The sequence below is a fragment of the Rana temporaria genome, chromosome 2, assembly GCF_905171775.1.
Source record: "Rana temporaria chromosome 2, aRanTem1.1, whole genome shotgun sequence".
Taxonomy (NCBI): Eukaryota; Metazoa; Chordata; class Amphibia; order Anura; family Ranidae; genus Rana; species Rana temporaria.
Window position 1 is genome coordinate 181,540,279 of NC_053490.1, and position 21,835 is coordinate 181,562,113.

At 43.4% G+C, this 21,835-nt stretch overlaps 1 protein-coding gene across 1 annotated transcript in view; it reads left to right on the forward strand.

The window, feature by feature from the left end:
- GPR180 (G protein-coupled receptor 180) overlaps positions 1-21,835 on the forward strand; it is a 48,416-nt gene that overhangs the window by 14,064 nt on the left and 12,517 nt on the right. Inside the window, exons 3-6 of the mRNA XM_040336095.1 lie at positions 1,556-1,756; positions 6,650-6,830; positions 10,018-10,067; positions 14,017-14,174. Of these exons, the coding sequence (XP_040192029.1) occupies positions 1,556-1,756; positions 6,650-6,830; positions 10,018-10,067; positions 14,017-14,174 (590 nt within the window). The remainder of the gene's footprint in view (positions 1-1,555; positions 1,757-6,649; positions 6,831-10,017; positions 10,068-14,016; positions 14,175-21,835) is intronic.

Below are 21,835 nucleotides of genomic sequence, written 5' to 3' on the forward strand. Positions count from 1 at the left end.
GGACGTCCCTAAGGTCAATGAAGGCTGTGTCCGTCTATGAACGAAAGAGAAAAAAGGATTTTTGTACTCACCGTAAAATCCATTTCTCTGAGTTCATAGACGGACACAGCACCCACCCCTCCTTTGTTTGTACTGCTTGTTACGAACTGAGGCTGCTAGAGCAGGGTGTGGGTTATGCCTGGGGGAGCCACGCCCCCTGGGAGGAGCGGCATGAAGGAAAGGTTTTTAACACCTTAAGTGCTGTAGAATTCTGCCTAAATCTCCTGGTAGGAAGAAGCATAACCCTAAGGTCAATGAAGGCTGTGTCCGTCTATGAACTCAGAGAAATGGATTTTACGGTGAGTACAAAAATCCTTTTATTGTTAATAAGAAAAGGAGCATCGTCTGCAGCCTTTCAATAGCAGTAGTGTCCTAGGAAGGTACATCAGCAAAAATAAAGTTATGCCTCTAATTGTACCTCCAGTTCTATATAGATTTCTGAGCAAAAGCAGTGAGCCAATCACCAGCAAACAACGTCATAGGAAAAAAGCTAGTGAAATGGTATAATAAGGCACACCGCCGTACAGGAGCTATAGAGCGCACAAAGCCAGCGTGGTCACTTTCCTGGGACCCCTTTCACCTTCAAATTTAAAAATATTTGGTTATGCGTCAGGGTTGAGTAATGCATGCACACGGAAGTATGCTCCAAATGTCATTGTGAGAATGCAGGAGCTTTACATAACCATGTGCATTTGCATCTTCTAATTATTCTCAATGGGTATCAATATGCAGCAGCTGTGGGTCCCAGGAAAGCCCCTACAGTATACGGCCGTGTACATGAGGCCTTAAAGCGAAACTTAAGTCTGCAGTACTCGACTCCCATCTTGCGATGCAGTGTGCTCCCTCATTGACGACAGCATCTTATCCAGGTTTTCCTGTTTCATCATATTTAGGCATCTAGATTGGCCAACCTAAGATAACACCCAAACATGTACATGGGAGTTAATTTATCCTGACACCAAGGCATGCCAAGAGTAGAGCTTCGTACACACGATCAGATTTTCGAACGACCGCTCGTCTGTTTTTTGTGGCATGCTAGTCTCATGTCGAAGGTGAAGAGGTTACTCGCCATACAAGCTTATATGTCTTGCTCTTTTTTTTTTTCATACGAAAACCATACTGATTAAACGAAACGCAGATTTTGTGTTCACATCCAACAAAAATTTTATAGTCTGCACATCCAGCTTTTGTCTGACGAAAAACCAGAATCGGTTGTTGAAAGCACCGTACTAATAAACCGAAAATCGTCAGACCGTTCGTCGGATGAACTTTTACTTCCGATTTTTGTATCGTGTGTACGGGCCTTCGGGCAGTTTAGAAGTTTTTACTTCACAGTAATATCTATTGGAAGCAGAAAAAGAGGCGCCCATTAGACCATATCAATGTTGCCTAATTTCAGATGCAGGAGCATACACATTTTGCTAATTTTAAAAATGGTGACGCTCTTATTAATGAAAATTCTTTCAGCTTTTGGAATGCCTGTGTTATAGCTTGTATTTTACATTTTTTATTTTAGTTCCCTTGAACCAAACTGAATATAACTACACTCTGCCACAGATCGTCTCTCCGGTTGCCTGGTATGCCATATATGTGGACAAATACACCTGTCTGATGAGCTATGAGGATCCCACTTCTGATGAGATCACTTTTCAAGTCACTCTACTCAACCCTGATGCTGCAGGCAATCCTTTTGACCATTTTGGAGCAGATGAGTCGGGTACGTATAACAACTACAGTCTAATCCACATTCTAAACAAATACATATATATTTTTTTTTTAGGTACAGTTTAGGTCACGTTTGTAAACCCCTACTAGTTGTTTAAAGCCCACCTCCAGGAATGTATAAAAAAAAATCGCCCTTGCAGTGGGGCCCCTACTAGTTAAATGTTCATTATGTCCAGGGGGATAAAGTTCTGGCTGTATGAAATGTCAGAGTCTTGGGGTCATCACAATCAATACAGGTACATTAACATTGAGGAGCCTGGAGTGTGACCGTTGCCGGTCTGGGCCTACAAAGGTAGCTGCAGGGGACCCATCGCAGTGCTGGAGAGACCCTATTGGAGCGGATTCTCTACACCTAGACATTATGAGCATTTAACTTTTGTAATGTGGGGGGAGTTGAGTGAGTGAAAAACGTATATAGCACAACACATGCGAACTGAATCGCCTCTGGGCGCTGTATCCATTTCATGGGTAAGGAACCCCTTGACCTCAGAAGAGATAGGTTTTAATCTTTCTCCTTAATGCCTAGTGGTCCAACTCCAATCGGATGGTGGTTGGTAGTGCATTCCACAGGCGAGGTCCCTGGACTGCAAATCTTCGATCTCCTTTGGACTTGTATCTGGCTTTGGGTATATGGAGCAAGTTTTGATTGGTGGATCGCAGAATGCGATTGGGGTTGTGGGCTTTTATTTTTTCGCATAGATATTGGGGGGCGTTTCCTTGAATACACTTATGCGTTAGGCAGAGTGCCTTGAAAGTGATTCTGTCTTTTACTGGCAACCAATGAAGGGATCTCAGTGAAGGTGAGATTGATTCCCATGGTTTTTTGCCAGTCACTAATCGAGCGGCCGTATTTTGAACCACTTGCAGACAAGTGATTTGGTATTTGGGGAGTCCTAGATAGAGGGCATTTGCATAGTCAAGTCTGGAATTGATGATTGTTCCCACCATGACTGCAATGTCCTCTTTCAGGATAATGGGGGTGAGTCTGCATAGTAGGCGCAGCAGATGGTGGGATGATGACTACTGACCCTATTTGTGCATCCATTGTCATGTTGGTGTCGAAAATGACTCCAAGACTTTTGACTTTGGTGCTGGGGGTGATCGTTTTACCCAGAATGGGCGGGGGTGTCCATGTTGACGCGGGGTGATTTTTCCGGTTGGCGTGAAACAGGAGAAGTTCTGTTTTCGAACCGTTGAGTTTAAGATAACTGTTTGTCATCCAGTTATCTATCAAAGTAAGGCATTTCTCTAGTCTGAGATAATGATCCTTTTTGTTGCAGATGCAACAAATACAGTTGTGTGTCATCTGCATAGGAGTGGTAAAGTAACTTCTGGTTACTGATGATTTCAAAGAGAGGGCGAAGATGGATATTAAACAATACGGGCGACAAGGGGGATCCCTGAGGGACTCCGCATGATACCGTACGTTTTCCAGAAGTGAAAGGCCCCAGTTTCACTATTTGTGATCGGTTTTCCAAGGAGGAGAACCAGGGTAAATCAGTAGTAGTCCATGGTCTACAGTGTCAAGTTGAACTTCTTTATATTCCTGGAGATGGGCTTTAAGCACAATCCAATTTTCCTTGAATGAATTGTCCATTTTGATTCCACTGGCTGCACTGCCTGGGTTAGTGGCTCAAGTTAGTACCATGGGGAGCCATCCATCACACAGTACCTCTACCATGTCTGCAGTCTCTCTGGTCCTCTCCTTACCCTGTCTGCAGTGTGTCTCTCTCGTCCTCTCCTTACCCTGTCTGCAGTCTCTCTCTCTCTCTCTCTCTCTCTCTCTCTCTCTCTCTCTCTCTCTCTCTCTCTCTCTCTCTCTCTCTCTCTCTCTCTCTCTCTCTCTCTCTCTCTCTCTCTCTCTCTCTCTCTCTCTCTCTCTCTCTCTCTCTCTCTCTCTCTCTCTCTCTCTCTCTCTCTCTCTCTCTCTCTCTCTCTCTCTCTCTCTCTCTCTCTCCCCCCCCCCAGGGTCCAATTAACATTAAAGACGACCCTGCATACCATGTATGATCTGAATAAACTATGATAATTTACAAGGGCCGTGTTTAGGGGAGGGGTTGGGTGGGGCAACTGGTTGCAAGTAACTCTTAAGGCCTGGCTAGTAGCTCAGGACTTGAAATTTTGAGGCCTGCTGTATAACCACTTTAACAATTTGCTGAGCGATGACGAACTTTATTATAATTTTTTTTACATGCTGTAAATCTTCTGTATGCGGTATCCAACTCTTAGATGCTTGGTATTATATGGGAGTCAACTAAAACCTCAACATTTAGCAGGTCTCCCAATCCTCTGGCTGTAATTACCAATCTATTTCTGGGTCACGTGGCCAGTTTCTGTGCCTCTTCATTATTGTATGTCACCAGTACCTCTGTGTGAAGTTCTGGCACAGGCTAGCCATAGGGGCAAGAAATGAAGAACGCCAGGACTTGCAGTCCTTGATAATCGGATAAAATAAATTAATATTGTTGCCCAGCAGTCCTTTTTTTTTTTTTTTTCTGTTAGTGGGATCTGTATGTATCTACTCTTAGATATAACACATGATGCTGACTTGCAAATATTTGATTGTGTGTGTCCAGCTTTAGATCTAGAGTTCATTGTACTTGTAAAAACATTCCTTCCCAGAACCATCTAGGCATAAATTACCTCCATTCTAATCTGTGTGCGGGGAGGGATTGTGCTTTTTGTAATGTATTATCGTCTGGTAGTTGTAATCCTCTGGGATTCATGTCGCACATCACAGGGATTATTCTGTTTAAAAGCTGTGGCTATCATCCTGTAAATTTAAGCTTACCGTCATACTGCCTCGGTACCTTTTTTATGTTTGTAGCCGTACAATTAATAATTTTGAAATGAATTATTAGATGATTGCATACATCATCTTCATATAAAAGGCTGGTATAGGCACATTTTATAAAATATTTCAATACAAACTCATTTCTGGCAATTTTAGTGAGTCCTTTTCCTTTTTTTTTTTTTTTTTTATGTTCGGTTGCCACTAATTTTATATCTTTTAAAGTGGCTGTAAAGGCTGAAGGTTCTTGCCTTCATCTATTCTATGCATGAAGGTAAAAAACCTTCTGTGTGCATTATGTTTTGTGAACACAGAAGCTGCTTGAAAGCGAGTATGCACAAGTGCTCCCATAGCAAGCAGCCTGCCATGCAGGCACTCGGCAAGGGGGAGGGGCCAGAAGTGTCAATTTTTATTTTTTTTTCTTTCAAAATTACTTTTTCCAATTTTATTTTTCCAGTCCCATCTTTTCTGCTTTAGTGCTTCCACTCACTGATCACACGGCTCCAGACGTCCGCTCCTGATTCTGCTTAGTGATCACTGGCTCCCTTGTTGCCTTTCCTTTTGCTCACTGATCACACAGCTTCTGGTATCCTCTCCTGCTCGCGTTAGCTGATCACCCAGCCCTCAGCGTCTATTCCGCCTCCAGCTCCCACTGACCTGACTCCCAGTATGCTCTCCCCTTGCTCCCACTCACTGATCACACAGCCTTTGGCGTCCTCTTCTCCCTGCTTACTGGTCACCTGGCCCCCTGTGTCCTCTCCTCCCACTCGCTGATCACACGGTCCTCTGCATGATATCCTCTTGGTCTTGCTCGCTGATCATATGGCCATCAGCATCCTCTCCTCCCTGATACTGGTCACCTGGCCCCCTTTGTCCTCTCTTCCCACTTACTGATCACGCGGCCCTCTGCATCCTCATATGGCCGCCAGCATCCTCTCCTCCCTGCTTGTTGGTCACCTGGCCAATTGTGTCCTCTCCTCCCCACTCACTGATCAAATGGCCCTTGGCATCCTATCCTCTTGGTCCTGATCACAGATTTCACAGGCCAGTTTCATCTGCCAGAGAATGTGATTTTTGGTGGATAGCCATGCTTGTGATATACATATTTTTGATATTCATTATGATCACTTGCTTCCCAAGTCATCTGTGCTCCCTGGGCAAAGCTGATGATGGTGATTCACTGTCCATTGAGAAGTTTGGAAGTGGAGAGGTGACATAGGAAGCTGAAATGCTGAACCAAGAGTCATTGAAGTGAACCAGTGCTAAGTGCTTTGTCCACTTTCCTTCATTTTCTGCTGCTCTGTTGGCTCACAAGCACAGATGCAAAGCTCTGTGTAAACTTCAAGCTATGATGTAGTGTTTATACTATGCTGAGGACCCATTCCCTGCTCTGTGACAGCACTGGATGCATGAGCAGCCAAGTACCAGCACTGTCGCATGCTCCCTGTACCCTGAAGTGCCAGGTATGTCACTTTTAGATGTCTAGTTGAATGGAGCATCAAGTGAAGGAAAGGAAGACCAGTTTCTGCAACTAGAGTCTTGTGTGCGTAATCTTACCCACTTGCCTTGTGAAAGCTTTCTGTCACTTCCTGATGACTGACAGCCAGTTCCCCACTGTGCATGCTTGAAATAATATCCCAAAGTCGTCTTGGATGTATACGGAGCAGGACATAGGATTAGAGGAAGGAAAAAGTTGGAGCAAGTACCTGCTAAAAAAGGCCCCCCCCCCCCCCTCCAAAAAAAAAAAAATTACCACAAATGTGCAATAGGGAGAACAGAGGATTAGAATGAGGATATTTGTAAACTGTGAGTGAAGGTCCACTTTAAATTTGGCATGTAAAACCATATATAATAAAAAAGTGTGTGTGTGTGTGTGTGTGTATATGTGTATAATATATATATATATATATATATATATATATATATATATATATATATATATACACACACATACACACACACACACACACACACACACATATATATATATTCTCTTTTTTTTTTTGACGTTTTTACCTTGAGCTACCTAAAATGATGTTGGAATCTCAATTTGATAAATTAAATAACTAATTTTTTATTTTTTATTCCCCCCAGGACTGCATGAATTCTTTTTCCTCCTGGTCCTTGTGTATTTTGTGGTTGCCTGTATATACATCCAGGCACTGTGGCAGACCATTAAAAAGGGTGGTCCTATGCACACTGTGCTAAAGGTTCTGTCGAATGCTCTGGTGCTGCAGGTCATTTCTGCATTGGCCAACTATCTGCATTTCTCATGGTAAATACTGTCCTTTTTTTGTAGTACTGTTTTATGTTTAAAGCGTTTGTTAAAAAAAAAACGGATTTTGTTCCCTTAATGCATGTTATACGGCACAGCACTTGTGCTGTGTCATTTGGCCCCCTGTATCACCTGTAATACCTGTCTGATCCTGCCTGGCTATGGTCCTTTCCCCTGTACGCTGACCACGATATATCAGGGCTGCTAAGCCCTGACATCGTTTTCCATGTACGTGCTTCCGTTAGCCGCAGCCATGCTCTCTGTCTCCTGTATGCTCTCCTCCCTCCCCTCTCTGCCTGCTCGTGTCAGCCCCCCCACTCCTGCTACTCTCATACTTAACATTAAAAGCTCCAATCCCCTCTGTATTAGAACAAGAAGTTCCCCTGTGTCTGTTTTTATATCATAAATTTGCTCATCTGTACTTATAACACATCGTCTTCCTGCGATCATGTGACTCCTCGGCTGTATCTCACCTCTCCTCTTCTCTCCTCCCTGGCTGTCGGCGGCAGTGCTCTGCCCCGTCCGCTGGAAGTGTTAGCCGGGAAGAGGAGAGAGGAGGCAACTGATTGCAGGAAGATGGTGTGCTGTCTGTACAGATAAGCATATTTATGATATAACAGTCACATGGAAACTTATTGTTCTAATACAGAGGGGATGGGAGCTTTTTATACAAGTGGCTTAACAACCACTTTTGACAGAATCTGTAGCTGACATTTCTCAAACATGGTTCCCTGTGCTGAGAGAATGTTAATCTATATTGCAGCTGCTGCTTCATAGACTTTGTTGTCACTGATAGTAGCAAGGTCCCAGTCTAAAGCTGGCCATAGACGGTTTAAATCTTGGGGACCATCAGAGATTCAAACCATCTATGGGCAGGCTCATTGTACCCAAGATGATCTATCAACCGAGCAATGTTATTGCATGAAAGAAAATCGCACCATCTATGGCCCTCTTAACAATCATGATCGACACTAGAGATGGGCTTGGGCATGTTTGAAATCCCACATAACCAATCCAGCCAGGAAGCCGACACTGCACACAGCTAATCGGACAGTGATACCCTGTACACACGATCGGTTAATCCGATGAAAACGGTCTGATTTTTTTCATCAGATATCCGATGAAGCTGACTTTCATCAGTCTTGCCTACACACCATCAGTTAAAAAAACGATCTTGTCAGAACGCGGTGACGTGAAACACAACGACGTGCTGAGAAAAATGAAGTTCAATGCTTCCGAGCATGCGTCGACTTGATTCTGAGTATGCGTGGATTTTTAACCGATGGACGTGCCCACAGACGATCGTTTTTTTTCTATTGGTTTTTTAACCATTGGATAATTTTAAAACAAGTTCCTAGTTTTTTCACCGATGGATTAAAAAAACCGATGGGGCCCCCACATGATTGGTTCATCTGATGAAAATCGGTCCATCAGACCGTTTTCATCAGACAAAATGATCGTGTGTACGCGGCATGAGACATTTTCCTATTCGGTGAAGCTGTGGACTGGGAAATGTCTCACTGTCTGATTAGCCGTGTGTAGTGTCTGCTTCCTGGCAGGATCGGGCACGTGGGATTTAAAACACGCCTGGGACCATCTCTAATCGCCACTGCGAATAATCATGGTGATCCTATGAAAGCTGAAGGTTTGCTTTCCAACAAATCATCTCCAGTCTGCAGGTGGCACTCTGCCTCTCTCCCTGTAACCTCACTGTGCACAAAGAATGTATAGTGGTCAAAATAATTCCATTTTTATTTTTAGGCCCCTTTTACACAGGACGGATCCGCTCAGCGGGAATTCTCTCCGTTGATCTCCGCTGAGCCGGAGGATGACAAGTCTGTCTCTGCTCACTGAGCGGGGAGGGACCTGTCAGAGCCCTGCTGATTTCTATGAGGTGCATGTCTGTTTTTCATCAGATCCACCAGACGGATGGCTGAACATATCGCCATACATCTATTTTTAGCGGATCTGATGGCAGCGGACACATCTGTGCTCACATCCGCCTGCCCATAGGAGTCAATGGGTGGCCCGCTCGGATCTGCCTGAAAAACTGAGCGGGCTTATCCTGTGAAATTTAATTCAAAACGGTTATTTGTAAAACAACCAAAAAAAATGCATTCTCTTCATATTTTCAAAACTGTTTACCTAATATTAGAGTTGCACGTATGTCCTTCTAAAATATAAAAATGATTTACGTAAGCAAAGTAGACATATGAGCAATTTTATAAAACGGGGAACATGATATTCACTGCAAATTAATCTTCTTGGTGCACCTGTTTTAAATGACAGTAATTGATTCACCACCAGTGAATGTTTGAAATCACGTTTTCTGTTTGAAAAAAAAATGTGCCCTATAGGGTTATTGACAGGTTTACAGATTCATACTGAAGCTGCTAAACTTAATCTGTACATGTAGGGCCAGATTCTCAGCAGATACGCCGACGTAACTCCGAATCTAAGCCCGTCGTATGTTTAAGTGTATTCTCAAACTGAGATACACTTAAACATGCCTAAGATACGACGGCCTGCGCCGTCGTATCTTAGGGTGCAATATTTACGATGGGCGCTAGGTGGCGCTTCCATTGCGGTCGGCGTATAATATGCAAATGAGTCGTTACGCCGATTCACGAACGTACGCTTGCCCGTCGCAGTAAATTTACGCCGTTTCCGTAAGAGATATGCGGCGTAAAGATAAACATGCCCCCTAGGTGGCGTATCCAATGTTAAGTATGGCCGTCGTTCCCGCGTTGAAATTTGAAAATTTTAAGTCGTTTGCGTAACTCGTCCGTGAATGGGGCTGGACGCCATTTACGTTCACGTCGAAACCAATGACGTCCTTGCGACGTCATTTAGCGTAATGCACGTCGGGAAATTTTAGGGGCATGCGCAGTACGTTCGGCGCGGGAATGCGCCTAATTTAAATGATCCACGCCCCCTGCCCGGATCATTTGAATTAGGTGGGCTTGCGCCGGGGGATTTACGCTACGCCGCCGCAACTTTACAGGCAAGTGCTTTGTGAATCAAGCACTTGCCCGTAAAACTTGCGGCGGTGTAACGTAAATGTCATACGTTACGCCGCCGCAGATTTGCCCGATTCTACGTGAATCTGGCCTGTAGACTTCAATGTGTGCTGGTCGTATAAAGCTCATTTTACATGTCTAACGTTTACTCCATCTCTGTGCCTCAGGTACGCTAAAGACGGTAAAGGAGCGCCATTCATCGGAAGTTTGGCAGAATGTGAGTATTAAAAGCAATGTGTTTTGTTTCCCAGGTGAAGGCACAGACAAATGACTCCTCTCTTGGGTCTGAACTTGTAAATATGGCCCGCTGTGTTTTATATGTGTGACTTGTGTATAATCATTTTACTTAGTAATACAGTCAGGTATGTGTGTTACAATAAGAATGTAAATGGTTTTCTGCTAGGCATTGTCTCATAAAGTTTGGTGAGAGAGAATTACTGTTGTATGTTGCTAATACAACTTCAGAGTTAGACATTTTTGATCAGTAAGAAAATATGTTCAATATATTGCTGCTAAGTCCCCCCCCCCCACTTCCTTAGTATTTGGGCTCCAAAATTCTGTTTAAAGGATAAGTTCACCTTTTGTAAAATGTTTCAGATCCCGATCCCCTGTTTTGACAGCGAGTGGGGGAATCTTCTCCCTGACCCGCTTGCTTCTCCCTGACCGGCTCCCTCTGTTTTTACCTGGTAAAACTATTTCAAAGGGAAATGGGTCCTAGACCAAGTAAATGGCCCCTGTATTTTTTTGCAAGGGTGGCATGATGGGCCACACTGGTAAATCAATTATAATTGTATATTTTATAATTTATAGTTTATTATAATAATTCTTATTAATAATTTTTGTATATTTATAGCTTAAGGAAAATTTCCTTCAGTATCATAAGATTATCTTTAGTCATTTGCCCTCTAGAGCCATTCAAAGTCCAGAATATACACAGGATCTCTCCGCTTTGGAAAGCAGGGGGCGGGATCTTAATTCTCCTAGTGGAGAATTCAATGTGGAGAGCTTTGAACCCTGATTGGAGGAAAGGGACACGCTTCCCTTATAGTAGTTGGGGAATATGCACAGATAGGAATATCACTCGCAGACTGTGCTTGGGCTTCCCTCCATGTCACCTTTATCTCTTGGTGTCAGAAAACACAGAGCTCTTAAAGGGGTTGTAAAGGTAAAAAAAAAATTCCCTAAATAGCTTCCTTTACCTTAGTGCAGTCCTCCTTCACTTACCTCATCCTTCCATTTTGCTTTTCAATGTCCTTCTTTCTTCTGAGAAATCCTCACTTCCTGTTCTTCTGTCTGTAACTCACCACAGTAATGTGAGGCTTTCTCCCTGGTGTGGAGAAAGCCTCTTGAGGGGACGAGCAGGAGTGTCAGGACACTCTACTTTGCAGATAGAGAAAGGAGCTGTGTGTTAGTGGGCGTCCTGACAACCCTGCTCGCCCCCTCAAGAGGCTTTCTCCACACCAGAAAGAAAGTGTCACATTACAGTGTGGAGTTACAGACAGAAGAACAGGAAGTGAGGATTTCCCAGAAGAAAGAAGGATATTTAAAGCGGTGGTTCACCCTCCATGACAACATTTTAGCATAAAATTAGGCATAGTAGCGCGAGCTACAGTATGCCTGTATTTATTTTTTTAGCCCGGTACTCACTGTGCAATCCTCTATAGAAGATTCCGACTCCCCGCGGGGAATGGGCGTTCCTATCCAGAGGGAAGGTGATTGACGGCCGGCTCTGGCACGTCACGCTCCCCGAAGACAGCCGGAACAGGTCTCGGCTCTTCACGGCGCTATACGGCGCCTGCGCACAGACTATGCGCAGGCTATTTCGGCTATTTCCGAAGAAGCGTGACGTGCCAGAGCCGGCCGTCAATCACCTTCCGTCTGGATAGGAGCGCTCATTCCCCGCGGGGAGTCGGAATCTTCAATATACGATTGCACAGTGAGTACCGGGCTAAAAAAATAAATACAGGCATACTGTTTTTTTTTTTTTTTTTTTTTTTTTAATAGGGTGAACCCCCGCTTTAAAAGCAAAATGGAAGGATGAGGTAAGTGAAGGAGGACTGCACTAAGGTAAAGGAAGCTTTTTAGGGAAAAAAAATTGTACATTTTATTGAGACAAGTACACACTATGGAGGGATGTGCTTTGTTCATATTTCATGTCTGAGGTTTACAGCCACTTTAAAGTAAAAACTCCGCTCTTGTTGAGAAAGGAGCAGCCTTCTGTAAGCCAACTGTATAGTTTGCAAGGATTTTGACAAACGGCATTTAAGATTCTTACCGGCAACTGCTCTGTAGATATAGAAACAGGCCAATGACTAATCTCTTTAAACTAATGACTAATCCTTCTGCATCTCAGGTTTTGTGTAGAAATGAAAGTGTCTGGGCTTTTACAGGAATTGATAGGTCTATGGGTGTTCTGTAACTGTTTGCCATGGTTGCAGGAAAATCTAAAATACGAAGCCCAGATTTCAGCAGATTAGAAGATCTTTTTCAGGAACATTATTTATATTTATTATAATTCTTATTAATAATAAAAACATTGTATAGTTATAGCTTTTTAATGAAAAGTGTTTTGTTCCCTCCAGTATCATAAGATTACTCCGTGGCTACTAACTATTAATTGATAAAAAGTATCGCATGTAGCTGAGCCCCTGGAGGCAAAATAGTCTTTCCCTAGTTCTGGGAATTTTCAGTAGATATCTCCACACTGGTTATCTGGATCTCCAGGAAAAAAAGCAGATGCAAGTAGATGACCATGCCAAATATTGTTAAAGCAATCTTAAACCCAAAACAAAAAATGTATTATATTACAGCTTATCAATCATTGCATGTGGTGGCTGCATTTGTGTTCTTTTCTTAGGCTTTTTTTCCCTCTGTTTTTACCTGGTGAAACTATTTAAAGGGGAAGTCGTTCGCGAATAGGGCTAGGTGTCATTTACGTTCACGTCGAAAGCGTTGGCTTCTTGCGGGTTAATTTGGAGCATGCGCACTGGGATATTTTTACGGACGCCGTTCGTAAAAAGCCTCATTTACGTGGGGTCACATAAAATTTAAATAACACACGCCCACATCTACCACATTTGAATTAGGCGGCCTTACACCGGTCTTTTTAGAATACGGCACTTGCCTGTAAAAGTTGCGGAGGCGTAACGTAAATAGGATACGTTACGCCCGCACAAAGATACGCGCATCTATGTGAATCCGGGCCTAAGTGCATGGCTCTTGTATTTTACTGCAAGGCTCGCTTTAAGATGCCCGTGATGGCAGGCTAAAGCAAGCATGTATGTTCAAGTCTCTATTTTTTTTTTTTTTTTTTTTATATACTATAAAATTACTAGGAGGAACTGCAGTCTGCTCACATATTTTGTAATAGAAAACATCTTTGGCATTCTGAAGCTTCCCTCCAACCACTTTGCATATTATTTTATATATACTGTGATTCTGTACTTGCCAAATATGCTGCAGAAATCTCCCTCCACTGAGCCTGGCTGCAACCATTTCAACTGCTGACTTTCACTTCCTGGATTTACACAGAGGCACACCTCCAGCTCTGCGGCTCTCATTGGCCCTCTCATGAGAGAGAGCTGTGCATGATGTCATAAGCCTAGGCTTTTTACCAGGCAAGAAACAGGAAGTGGGCTTTATAAGGTATTTACTGGCAGAAAATAAAATGTTTTACTATTCAACGTTAAAACAGGGCAGAGAATGTAATAGATGGAAAGATGAAAAAGACTGAAGGCCCAAGTGCAGCCAAAATGAAAAACAGAAAAATCAGTACAAGGAGCATAACTTGGTCAGTAGGATGTCCCTTGTGCTCGTGCCTCTATTTTAGGTGAAAACTTCCTCTGATTTTCTCATCAGAACGTTGATGATGCATCAGGTGATTATGATGAACCAATACCTCCTATTCAGAATCAATATCCAAAAGCCATGGTTAAATAAAGAGCTATTCCTTTGGAGCAGAAACAAGTTGGAATCTGCAACAAAGTATGTAAAATCCTTGAAGTGTACATTGATCGTAGAGGGTATTTTTTTTGGGGGGGGGGGGGGTTATTTTGTTTTTCTCAACCAAAATATAATTATTGGTAGGTTATTTTAATAAGCCAACGTCCCCTTCTTGTTGATACAAGTGTTATTCTGCAAGTCTCATCTTTTTGTTTCTTTTCCAGTATGTGATATGGCCTCAGAAGTACAGATGCTATACTTGCTGCTAAGCCTGTGTATGGGCTGGACTCTCAGTAGAATGAAGAAATCCCAGAGTAGACCCCTTCAGTGGGATTCTACCCCCACATCCACTGGCATTGCTGTGGTTGCAGTTGTTGTTCAGGTGTGTATTTATTATTTCCAGCCTTACAATGACATGTATTCAAAGAATGTACATATACAGTATGTTGTAATGGATGGGAATACTTCTGAACAGTATGTTTTATTTTTATTTTGCATAATATAACATGCAACTTCCACTCTGTGACATGCAGTGTCTGTTCTGCCACTGGCTTGGGGTCTTATGTGTAATATTTCATTAAGTAGTTAGTATTGGCATGCTTGAATACCTTGTTGAACAGTTACCGTCTACTATAATATTTTTTTTAGCTTTTAACCATAATGTGCTAGTATACACAGCATATTAACTCACTGTGGCAGACTTGCCTGGCAAGTGATCACCTACAGCACTCTAATGGGAGCTGCGATCTTCTCCCAGTCCTCTTTCGGGTTCCATGCTATGATGATGTCACTGCTGTGTATATGTATAGTAATCACATCATGGCGCAGGGCTGTAAATGTATGCTAAGCTGCACCTGCATGGCTCAGGGTGCATAAATACTGACAGGCTGGGTGAAGGGTTTGACTTTTTTAGTTGGTGTACAACGAGCGACCTACTATGATCCATGTACTACACCTGGAACTACAAGTCTCAGCTCCAGATGTGTGGGCTAAATGAAAGTAATAGTTTTACCAAACAGAGCAGAAAAAATGTGTAACAGACATTAACGGAGGTCATTTTCTATTTCAGAGCTTTCAATGTTTAGGCCTGGTCAACATAGGTTATGATGTCCTCCACCCTGGGCATGTGCTCAGACTCTCATGTAACCTCTCTGTACTTTTTATCTTTTTTTTGCCCCTCTTGTTTCTTATGTTTGTTTAACTTGTCTGACTTTTAGTAAGATCGTGACGGACATTCCATGGGTTTTATATTATAATATAATGTGGGATGACTGTTTCTTTTACATGGTCACCTCTCTATAGCTGCTTTCACACTTCAGCCGCCCAAGCATTAGCGGTAAAGCGCTGCTTGTTTTGGCGCCGCTATTCTGTCAGTAGCGGGGTGCTTTTAACCCCCAAGAAGGGGTTAAAAAGGGGTTTCTATCTGTCAATATTGGGAACGAAAATATTTGAAATGTAAAAAATGTATTTTTAAAGTGGTTCTAAAGTCATAAGGTTTTTTATTTTAATGCATTCTATGCATTAGGCTGCTTTCACACTGATGCTCTTTGCAGGCGCTATTGTGCTAAAAATAGCGCATGCAAAGCACCCTGAAAGAGCTGCATCTTTATATCCAGTGTGAGCCTGAGGGCTTTCACACTGGAGCGTTGCGCTGGCAGGACGGTAAAAAAAAGTCCTGCCAGCCGCATCTTTGAGGTGCTGTAGGAGCGGTGAATATACTGCTCCTACAGCGGCCCTGCCCATTGAAATCAATGGGGCAGCGCCGCAAAGCGGCATTTTTCCAGGCGGGTTTAACCCTTTTTCGGGTGCTAGCAGGGGTTAAAACCGCAAAGCTAGCGTCCGAAAATCATGACAAAAACTACGGTAAAGTGCAGACGCACCCATCGCTTCAGTGTGAAAGTAGCCTCAAGGTAAAAAAATAACTTTTTGTGCCTGTTTATCAGCCCCTCAATACCTAAATACTTACCCTATTCCTATATCAATTTAGCTCTTTGCGTCTGTCACTGTTAGTCAAATCCAGTGAAGAGGGAGCAGGGGTGGGCCAAGCCAGACAATGGACACGCACAGCCTGGCTTGGAAGGGAGCCCACACATGTGCCACCATATGAAGCGACTTCCATTCTGGCACACGCAGAAGAGGAGTCTGGGAAACCCCAGAAGAGGGGGATTAGGGCTGCTGTTTGCAATGCCTAGCTGATCCTACCTGGCTATGCCCCCCCCCCCCCCCGTAAGCTGACCACGGCGTATCATGGATCTAAGCCCTGAAACCATAGTCAGTTTATGCGATTCCGTCATCTGCAGACCTGCTCTATCCACCTCTGTCCTCTAAACCCCCCCCTCCCCTCCCTCCCTGTCTGCTCATGTCAGTGCCCGCCCCCTCTGCTCCTACTGCTATCATAATTAATATAAAATGCTCCCATCCTCTCTGTAATATAACAATAACTGTCCCTGTGTCTGTGGTTTATATAATACATTTTCCAATTTGTACCTTCTGCACTTTCCTCTAGCGGTAACGTGCTGCCGGCAGCTGGCCTCTGCTGCGATTACTCACAGCGGAAGCCGATCTGCAGCACACATGGGTACAGTAAAACATTGTCTAGGCGCACAGTTAACTCTTTGATCGCCCTATATGTTTAACTCTTCCCAGTCAGTTGGTACAGTGACGGTTCCCACAAAGTGCAGCTGCTCTCGTGCACATCGGTGGATCGAGATCTGTCTCTGGTAAGTATAAGGGGGAGGGAGCTGCATACTGAAGGTTTTTTACTTTCGTGAATAGAATGCATGAAAGTAAAAACCTTCAGCCTTTAGAACTGCTTTAAACATTCAGGTTATACTGAAATTTACAGGAGACCTGGGCACTGGCAAACAAAAAAGAAACTGTAGGTCAGCCCAAACTATAATCCCTCCTGAGATGTGTGCAAACCTGGTGGCCAACTACAAGAAACGTCTGACCAAACACGCAGCAGATCTCCAGTTTATACCTCATCTTCTACAGATGGTAAGCTTGATTTGCAGCCCTATTCCTGGAAAGGCTAGAGGGTGGGATATTACATTAAACATTGCTTTACAAGGACATACACAAAAAACACTTCCTCCCTTCAGATTAATAAAACACAACAATCTGTTTAGTTCCAAGAGTTTGTAAAAAAGAGCCTTTTGATCAGCATTTTTGTAGAACAACATAAGGAATCTATGTGAAACTCACTGTCTGGTGGGATGACCTATCACATGTCAATGTAGTGAGTGAATGAATGTAGCTTTTACACAAAAATGACATTGTACCCCATTATTGAGATTTGTTTGTCTTTCTCTTGTTAACAAAGTGGTTGTAAAGGCTATATTTAAAAAAATAAAATAAAAAAATAACAAACGCGTTATTTTCCTGCTCTGTGCAGTGGGTATTGCACAGGGTAATTTCGATAACGCCACTTCTAGAGGTCCCCCTCTGATGCTTTCGGCTCCTCCTCTTCTGCGTCCTGTGGAACCTGCTTCCTATGGTGGCGCATTTGCGTGCTTGCTCCAGAACCAGGATGTGTGGGTCTACAGACATCTTTCGCTTACATCCTTTATACAGGATCTCTTAGCTCTGAAAAGCAGGGGGCAGAGAGCTGATTGGAGGGAAGGGAACCCCCCCCTTCACACATCACACCGGAACAGAGCTGAGGCTGACGATCACAGGCTGTGCACTTCCCTGTCAACATTTTTCTCTTGGTGTCAGAAAAACTCATCAGAAGTGATTTATACTGATGGCAGAGACCTACACTTAGTGCTCTGTATTGAGAAAAGTACACACTATAGAGGGACATGCTTTGTTCATATTTCATGTCTGAGGTTTACAACCACTTTAACCACTTCCGGACCGCCTCATGTACATATACGTCAGCAGAATGGCACGGACAGGCACATGTACGTACCTGTATGTGCTCTGCTTGACGTGGGTCGGGGGTCCGATCGGGACCCCCCCCGGTACTTGCGGCGGTCCGGTTGGCTTCAGGAGCGATCCGGGATGAGGGGGCGGCGGTTCGTTTTTGTCCGCCCCCTCCGGATCGCTCCCCAGCCAATCCGCTTCCTCCCCCGCCCTCCTCCGCCTGCATTGTAAACACAGGCAGAGGAGGAAGTGATGTCACCGCTCCTCCCGCCGGTATATTTGTCCGGCGGAGGAGCGGAGACATCACACAGTAAGTACACAAGCACTACACTGACACCTGTACACATAGGCACACAACCCCGGTCACCCCCCCCCCCCAGCCCCCCCCTGTCACACTGTCACTAAATAGCAGTGATCATTTACTGATCACTGCATTTAGTGTCAGTGTGACAGGCAGTTAGTGTCAGGCAGTTAGTGTTAGGGCCAGGGTAGCCCCCTACCCCCCCCAATAAAGGTTTTAACCCCTTGATCACCCCCTAGTTAACCCTTTCACCCCCCTTTTGCCAGCGTCACTAAGCGATCGTTTTTCTGATCGCTGTATTAGTGTCGCTGGTGCAGCTAGGTAGCTAGTTATTTTTTGAGGTTCGCCCGCTAGGTTTTTATAGCGTTAGGTACCCCCATACATTTTCTAATAAAGGTTTTAACCCCTGATTGCCCCTAGAGTTAACCCTTTCACCCCCTATTGCCAGCGTCACTAAGTGATCATTTTTCTGATCGCTGTATTAGTGTCGCTGGTGCCGCTAGGTAGCTAGTTAGTGCCAGTAACGCTTACACCCACGCGCAAAGCATACTCCCCCCATATGTGGAATTACACCCCAAAATACATTCTGCTGCTTCTCCTGAGTATGGGGATACCACATGTGTGAGACTTTTTGGGAGCCTAGCCGCGTACGGGGCCCCGAAAACCAATCACCGCCTTCAGGCTTTCTAAGGGTGTAAATTTTTGATTTCACTCCTCACTACCTATCACAGTTTCGAAGGCCATAAAATGCCAAAATAGCACAAAAACCCCCCAAATGACCCCATTTTGGAAAGTAGACACCCCAAGCTATTTTCTGAGAGGCATGTCGAGTCCATTGAATATTTTATATTTTGACACAAGTTGCGGGAATATGATAAACTGATTTTTTTTTGCACAAAGTTGTCACTAAATGATATATTGCTCACACATGCCATGGTTATATGTGGAATTGCACCCCAAAATACATTCTGCTGCTTCTCCTGAGTACGGGGATACCACATGTGTGGGACTTTTTGGGAGCCTAGCCGCGTACAGGGCCCCGAAAAGCCTTCGAGATTACTAAGGGCATAAATTTTTGATTTCACTCCTCACTACCTATCATAGTTTTGAAGGCCATAAAATGCCAAGATGGCACACAACCCCCCCAAATGACCCCATTTTGGAAAGAAGACACCCCAAGCTATTTGCTGAGAGGCATGTTAAGTCCATGGAATATTAATTTTTTTTGCCCCAAGTGATTGAATATTGACCAAAAATAAATAAATTACAAAACGTTGTCACTAAATGATATATTTCTCACACATGCCATGGTTATATGTGGAATTGCACCCCAAAATACATTCTGCTGCTTCTCCTGAGTACGGAGATACCACATGTGTGGGACTTTTTGGGAGCCTAGCCGCGTACGGGACCCCAAAAACCAATCACTGCCTTCAAGATTTGTGTGAGTGAAATCAAAAATTTATGTCCTTAGAAATCTTGAAGGTGGTGATTGGTTTTCGGGGTCCCGTACGCGGCTAAGCTCCCAAAAAGTCCCACACATGTGGTATCCCCGTACTCAGGAGAAGCAGCAGAATGTATTTTGGGGTGCAATACCACATATAACCATGGCATGTGTGAGAAATATATCATTTAGTGACCACTTTGTGCAAAAAAAAATCAGTTTGTCATATTCCCGCAACTTGTGTCAAAATATAAAATATTCCGTGGACTTGACGTCCCTCTCAGCAAATAGCTTGGGGTGTCTACTTTCCAAAATTGGGTCATTTGGGGGGGGTTTTGTGCTATTTTGGCATTTTATGGCCTTCGAAACTATGATAGGTAGTGAGGAGTGAAATCAAAAATTTGCGCCCTTGCTGAAGGCGGTGCTTGGTTTTTGGGCCCCCAGTACGCGGCTAGGCTCCCAAAAAGTCCCAAACATGTGGTATCCCCGTACTCAGGAGAAGCAGCAGAATGTATTTTGGGGTGCTATTCCACATATAACCATGGCATGTGTGAGCAATATATCATTTAGTGACAACTTTTTGTAAAAATTTTTTTTTTTGGTCATTATTCAATCACTTGGGACCAAAAAAAAAATATTCAATGGACTCAACATGCCTCTCAGCAGTTTCCTTGAGGTGTCTACTTTCCAAAACGGGGTCATTTGGGGGGGTTTTGTACTGCCTTGCCATTTTAGCATCTCAAGAAATGAGATAGGCAGTCATAAAATAAAAGCTGTGTAAATTCCAGAAAATGTACCCTAGTTTGTAGACGCTATAATTTTTGCGAAAACCAATAAATATACGCTTATTGCGATTTTTTTTTTTTTTTACTGAAGACATGTGGCTGAATACATTTTGGCCTAAATGTTTGACTAAAATTTAGTTTATTCGATATTTTTTACTTTTTGTTATAAGAAAAATCATTTTTTTTCAAAATTTTCGGTCTTTTTCCGTTTTATATCGCAAAAAAAAAAAAATCGCAGAGGCAATCAAATACCATCAAAAGAAAGCTCTATTTGTGGGAAGAAAAGGACGCAAATTTCGTTTCGGTACAACATTGCATGAGCGCGCAATTACCAGTTAAAGCAGCGCAGTGCCAAATTGTAAAAACACCTTGGGTCTTTAGGCAGCATATTGATCCTGTCCTTAAGTGGTTAAGGTAAAAAAAAAAAAACTTTTGGCTTTAGACCCACTTTAATAAAAAATTACATTTACATAGGTAAGGTTACTGTAAGTACAATTAAAGGACAGAATCCAGTAGTGAATGTGAAACAAAAATCAAATTTCCAGGTACAAAGAAAACAATCCAATAAATACATTTAGAAAATGGTGACACTTGTAAATAGGGATGCACCGAAATATCGTCCGAAAATGGCGTTTTCAGTACGTTGTCAAAAGAAAAAACGTGCGTGGTGCCGCCCAGTATGAGGGTGTTGTTCTGGAGCACCCCAGTCCAGTCCTCTCCTCCCCCCTCCCTCCCTCCTGGATGCGATTGCCTGAAATGACCGGGAAGCTCTGGCGCCGTACACAGTGCCCAGCTGAATAGGAGGCGGCTGAAAAGTTTTAACAGAGCACTGTTTTTCTTTCTGCCTATCTATAGAGGAAAGCTGCTAGCACACCACGTTAAGCAGCGGCTTGACGATATGATCAGCGGGAGGAGCATTATCGGTGTGCAGCGCCCGGGGGTTAAGAGTGCAGGACTTGTTGTTTGACATGCTGTTAGATACTTCCGCCACCCTGAATTTGTGTGTTTTTTTTTTGTTTCCCCCCCCCCCTTTTTATTGAATGAGACCTAATGTCCAGGTGGCTCCAGCACAGTGGGGGGGGGGCCTACCTCTGACAATGCACTATTTGCTGACGTTGGCATCCTACTCTTTATGGAAGTAGAGGAAGCTGTTGGCCCCCCTAACTGTGATATTTCAGAGATTGACTGTAGTGAGGGTGGAAAGGCAAATTACCCATAGTTTTAGTTTACGCCTTTTTGATAAAAACCTGTAAAAAGAGAGAGAAGTGATGCTACTGTTGGCCGATTTTTAGGAATTCTAGATTCTGGCTGTCTCTGGCTTCAGTACATTGAGTTACTGGTCCAGAACAAATTAGAAAGAATGAAGTCAAAACTGTTGATTAATGTGTTCGTTACAGGACAGTGTTTGACTAAATGTTGAGGGTTAGAACAGCCAAGTTTCTACATTTTAAGAAGGAGATGGCAGCTTCCATGCTCACTCACTACAGGTTTATTTTATATAATATATATATATATATATATATATATATATATATATATAATCTCTATCAGTGTTAAGATTATTGTTAATACACTAACCTAGCATAGTACCAGTAAGTCTCACTGGCTAACTGTTGTGCGGTTTAAGTGGTCTACAGGTCCTAGTA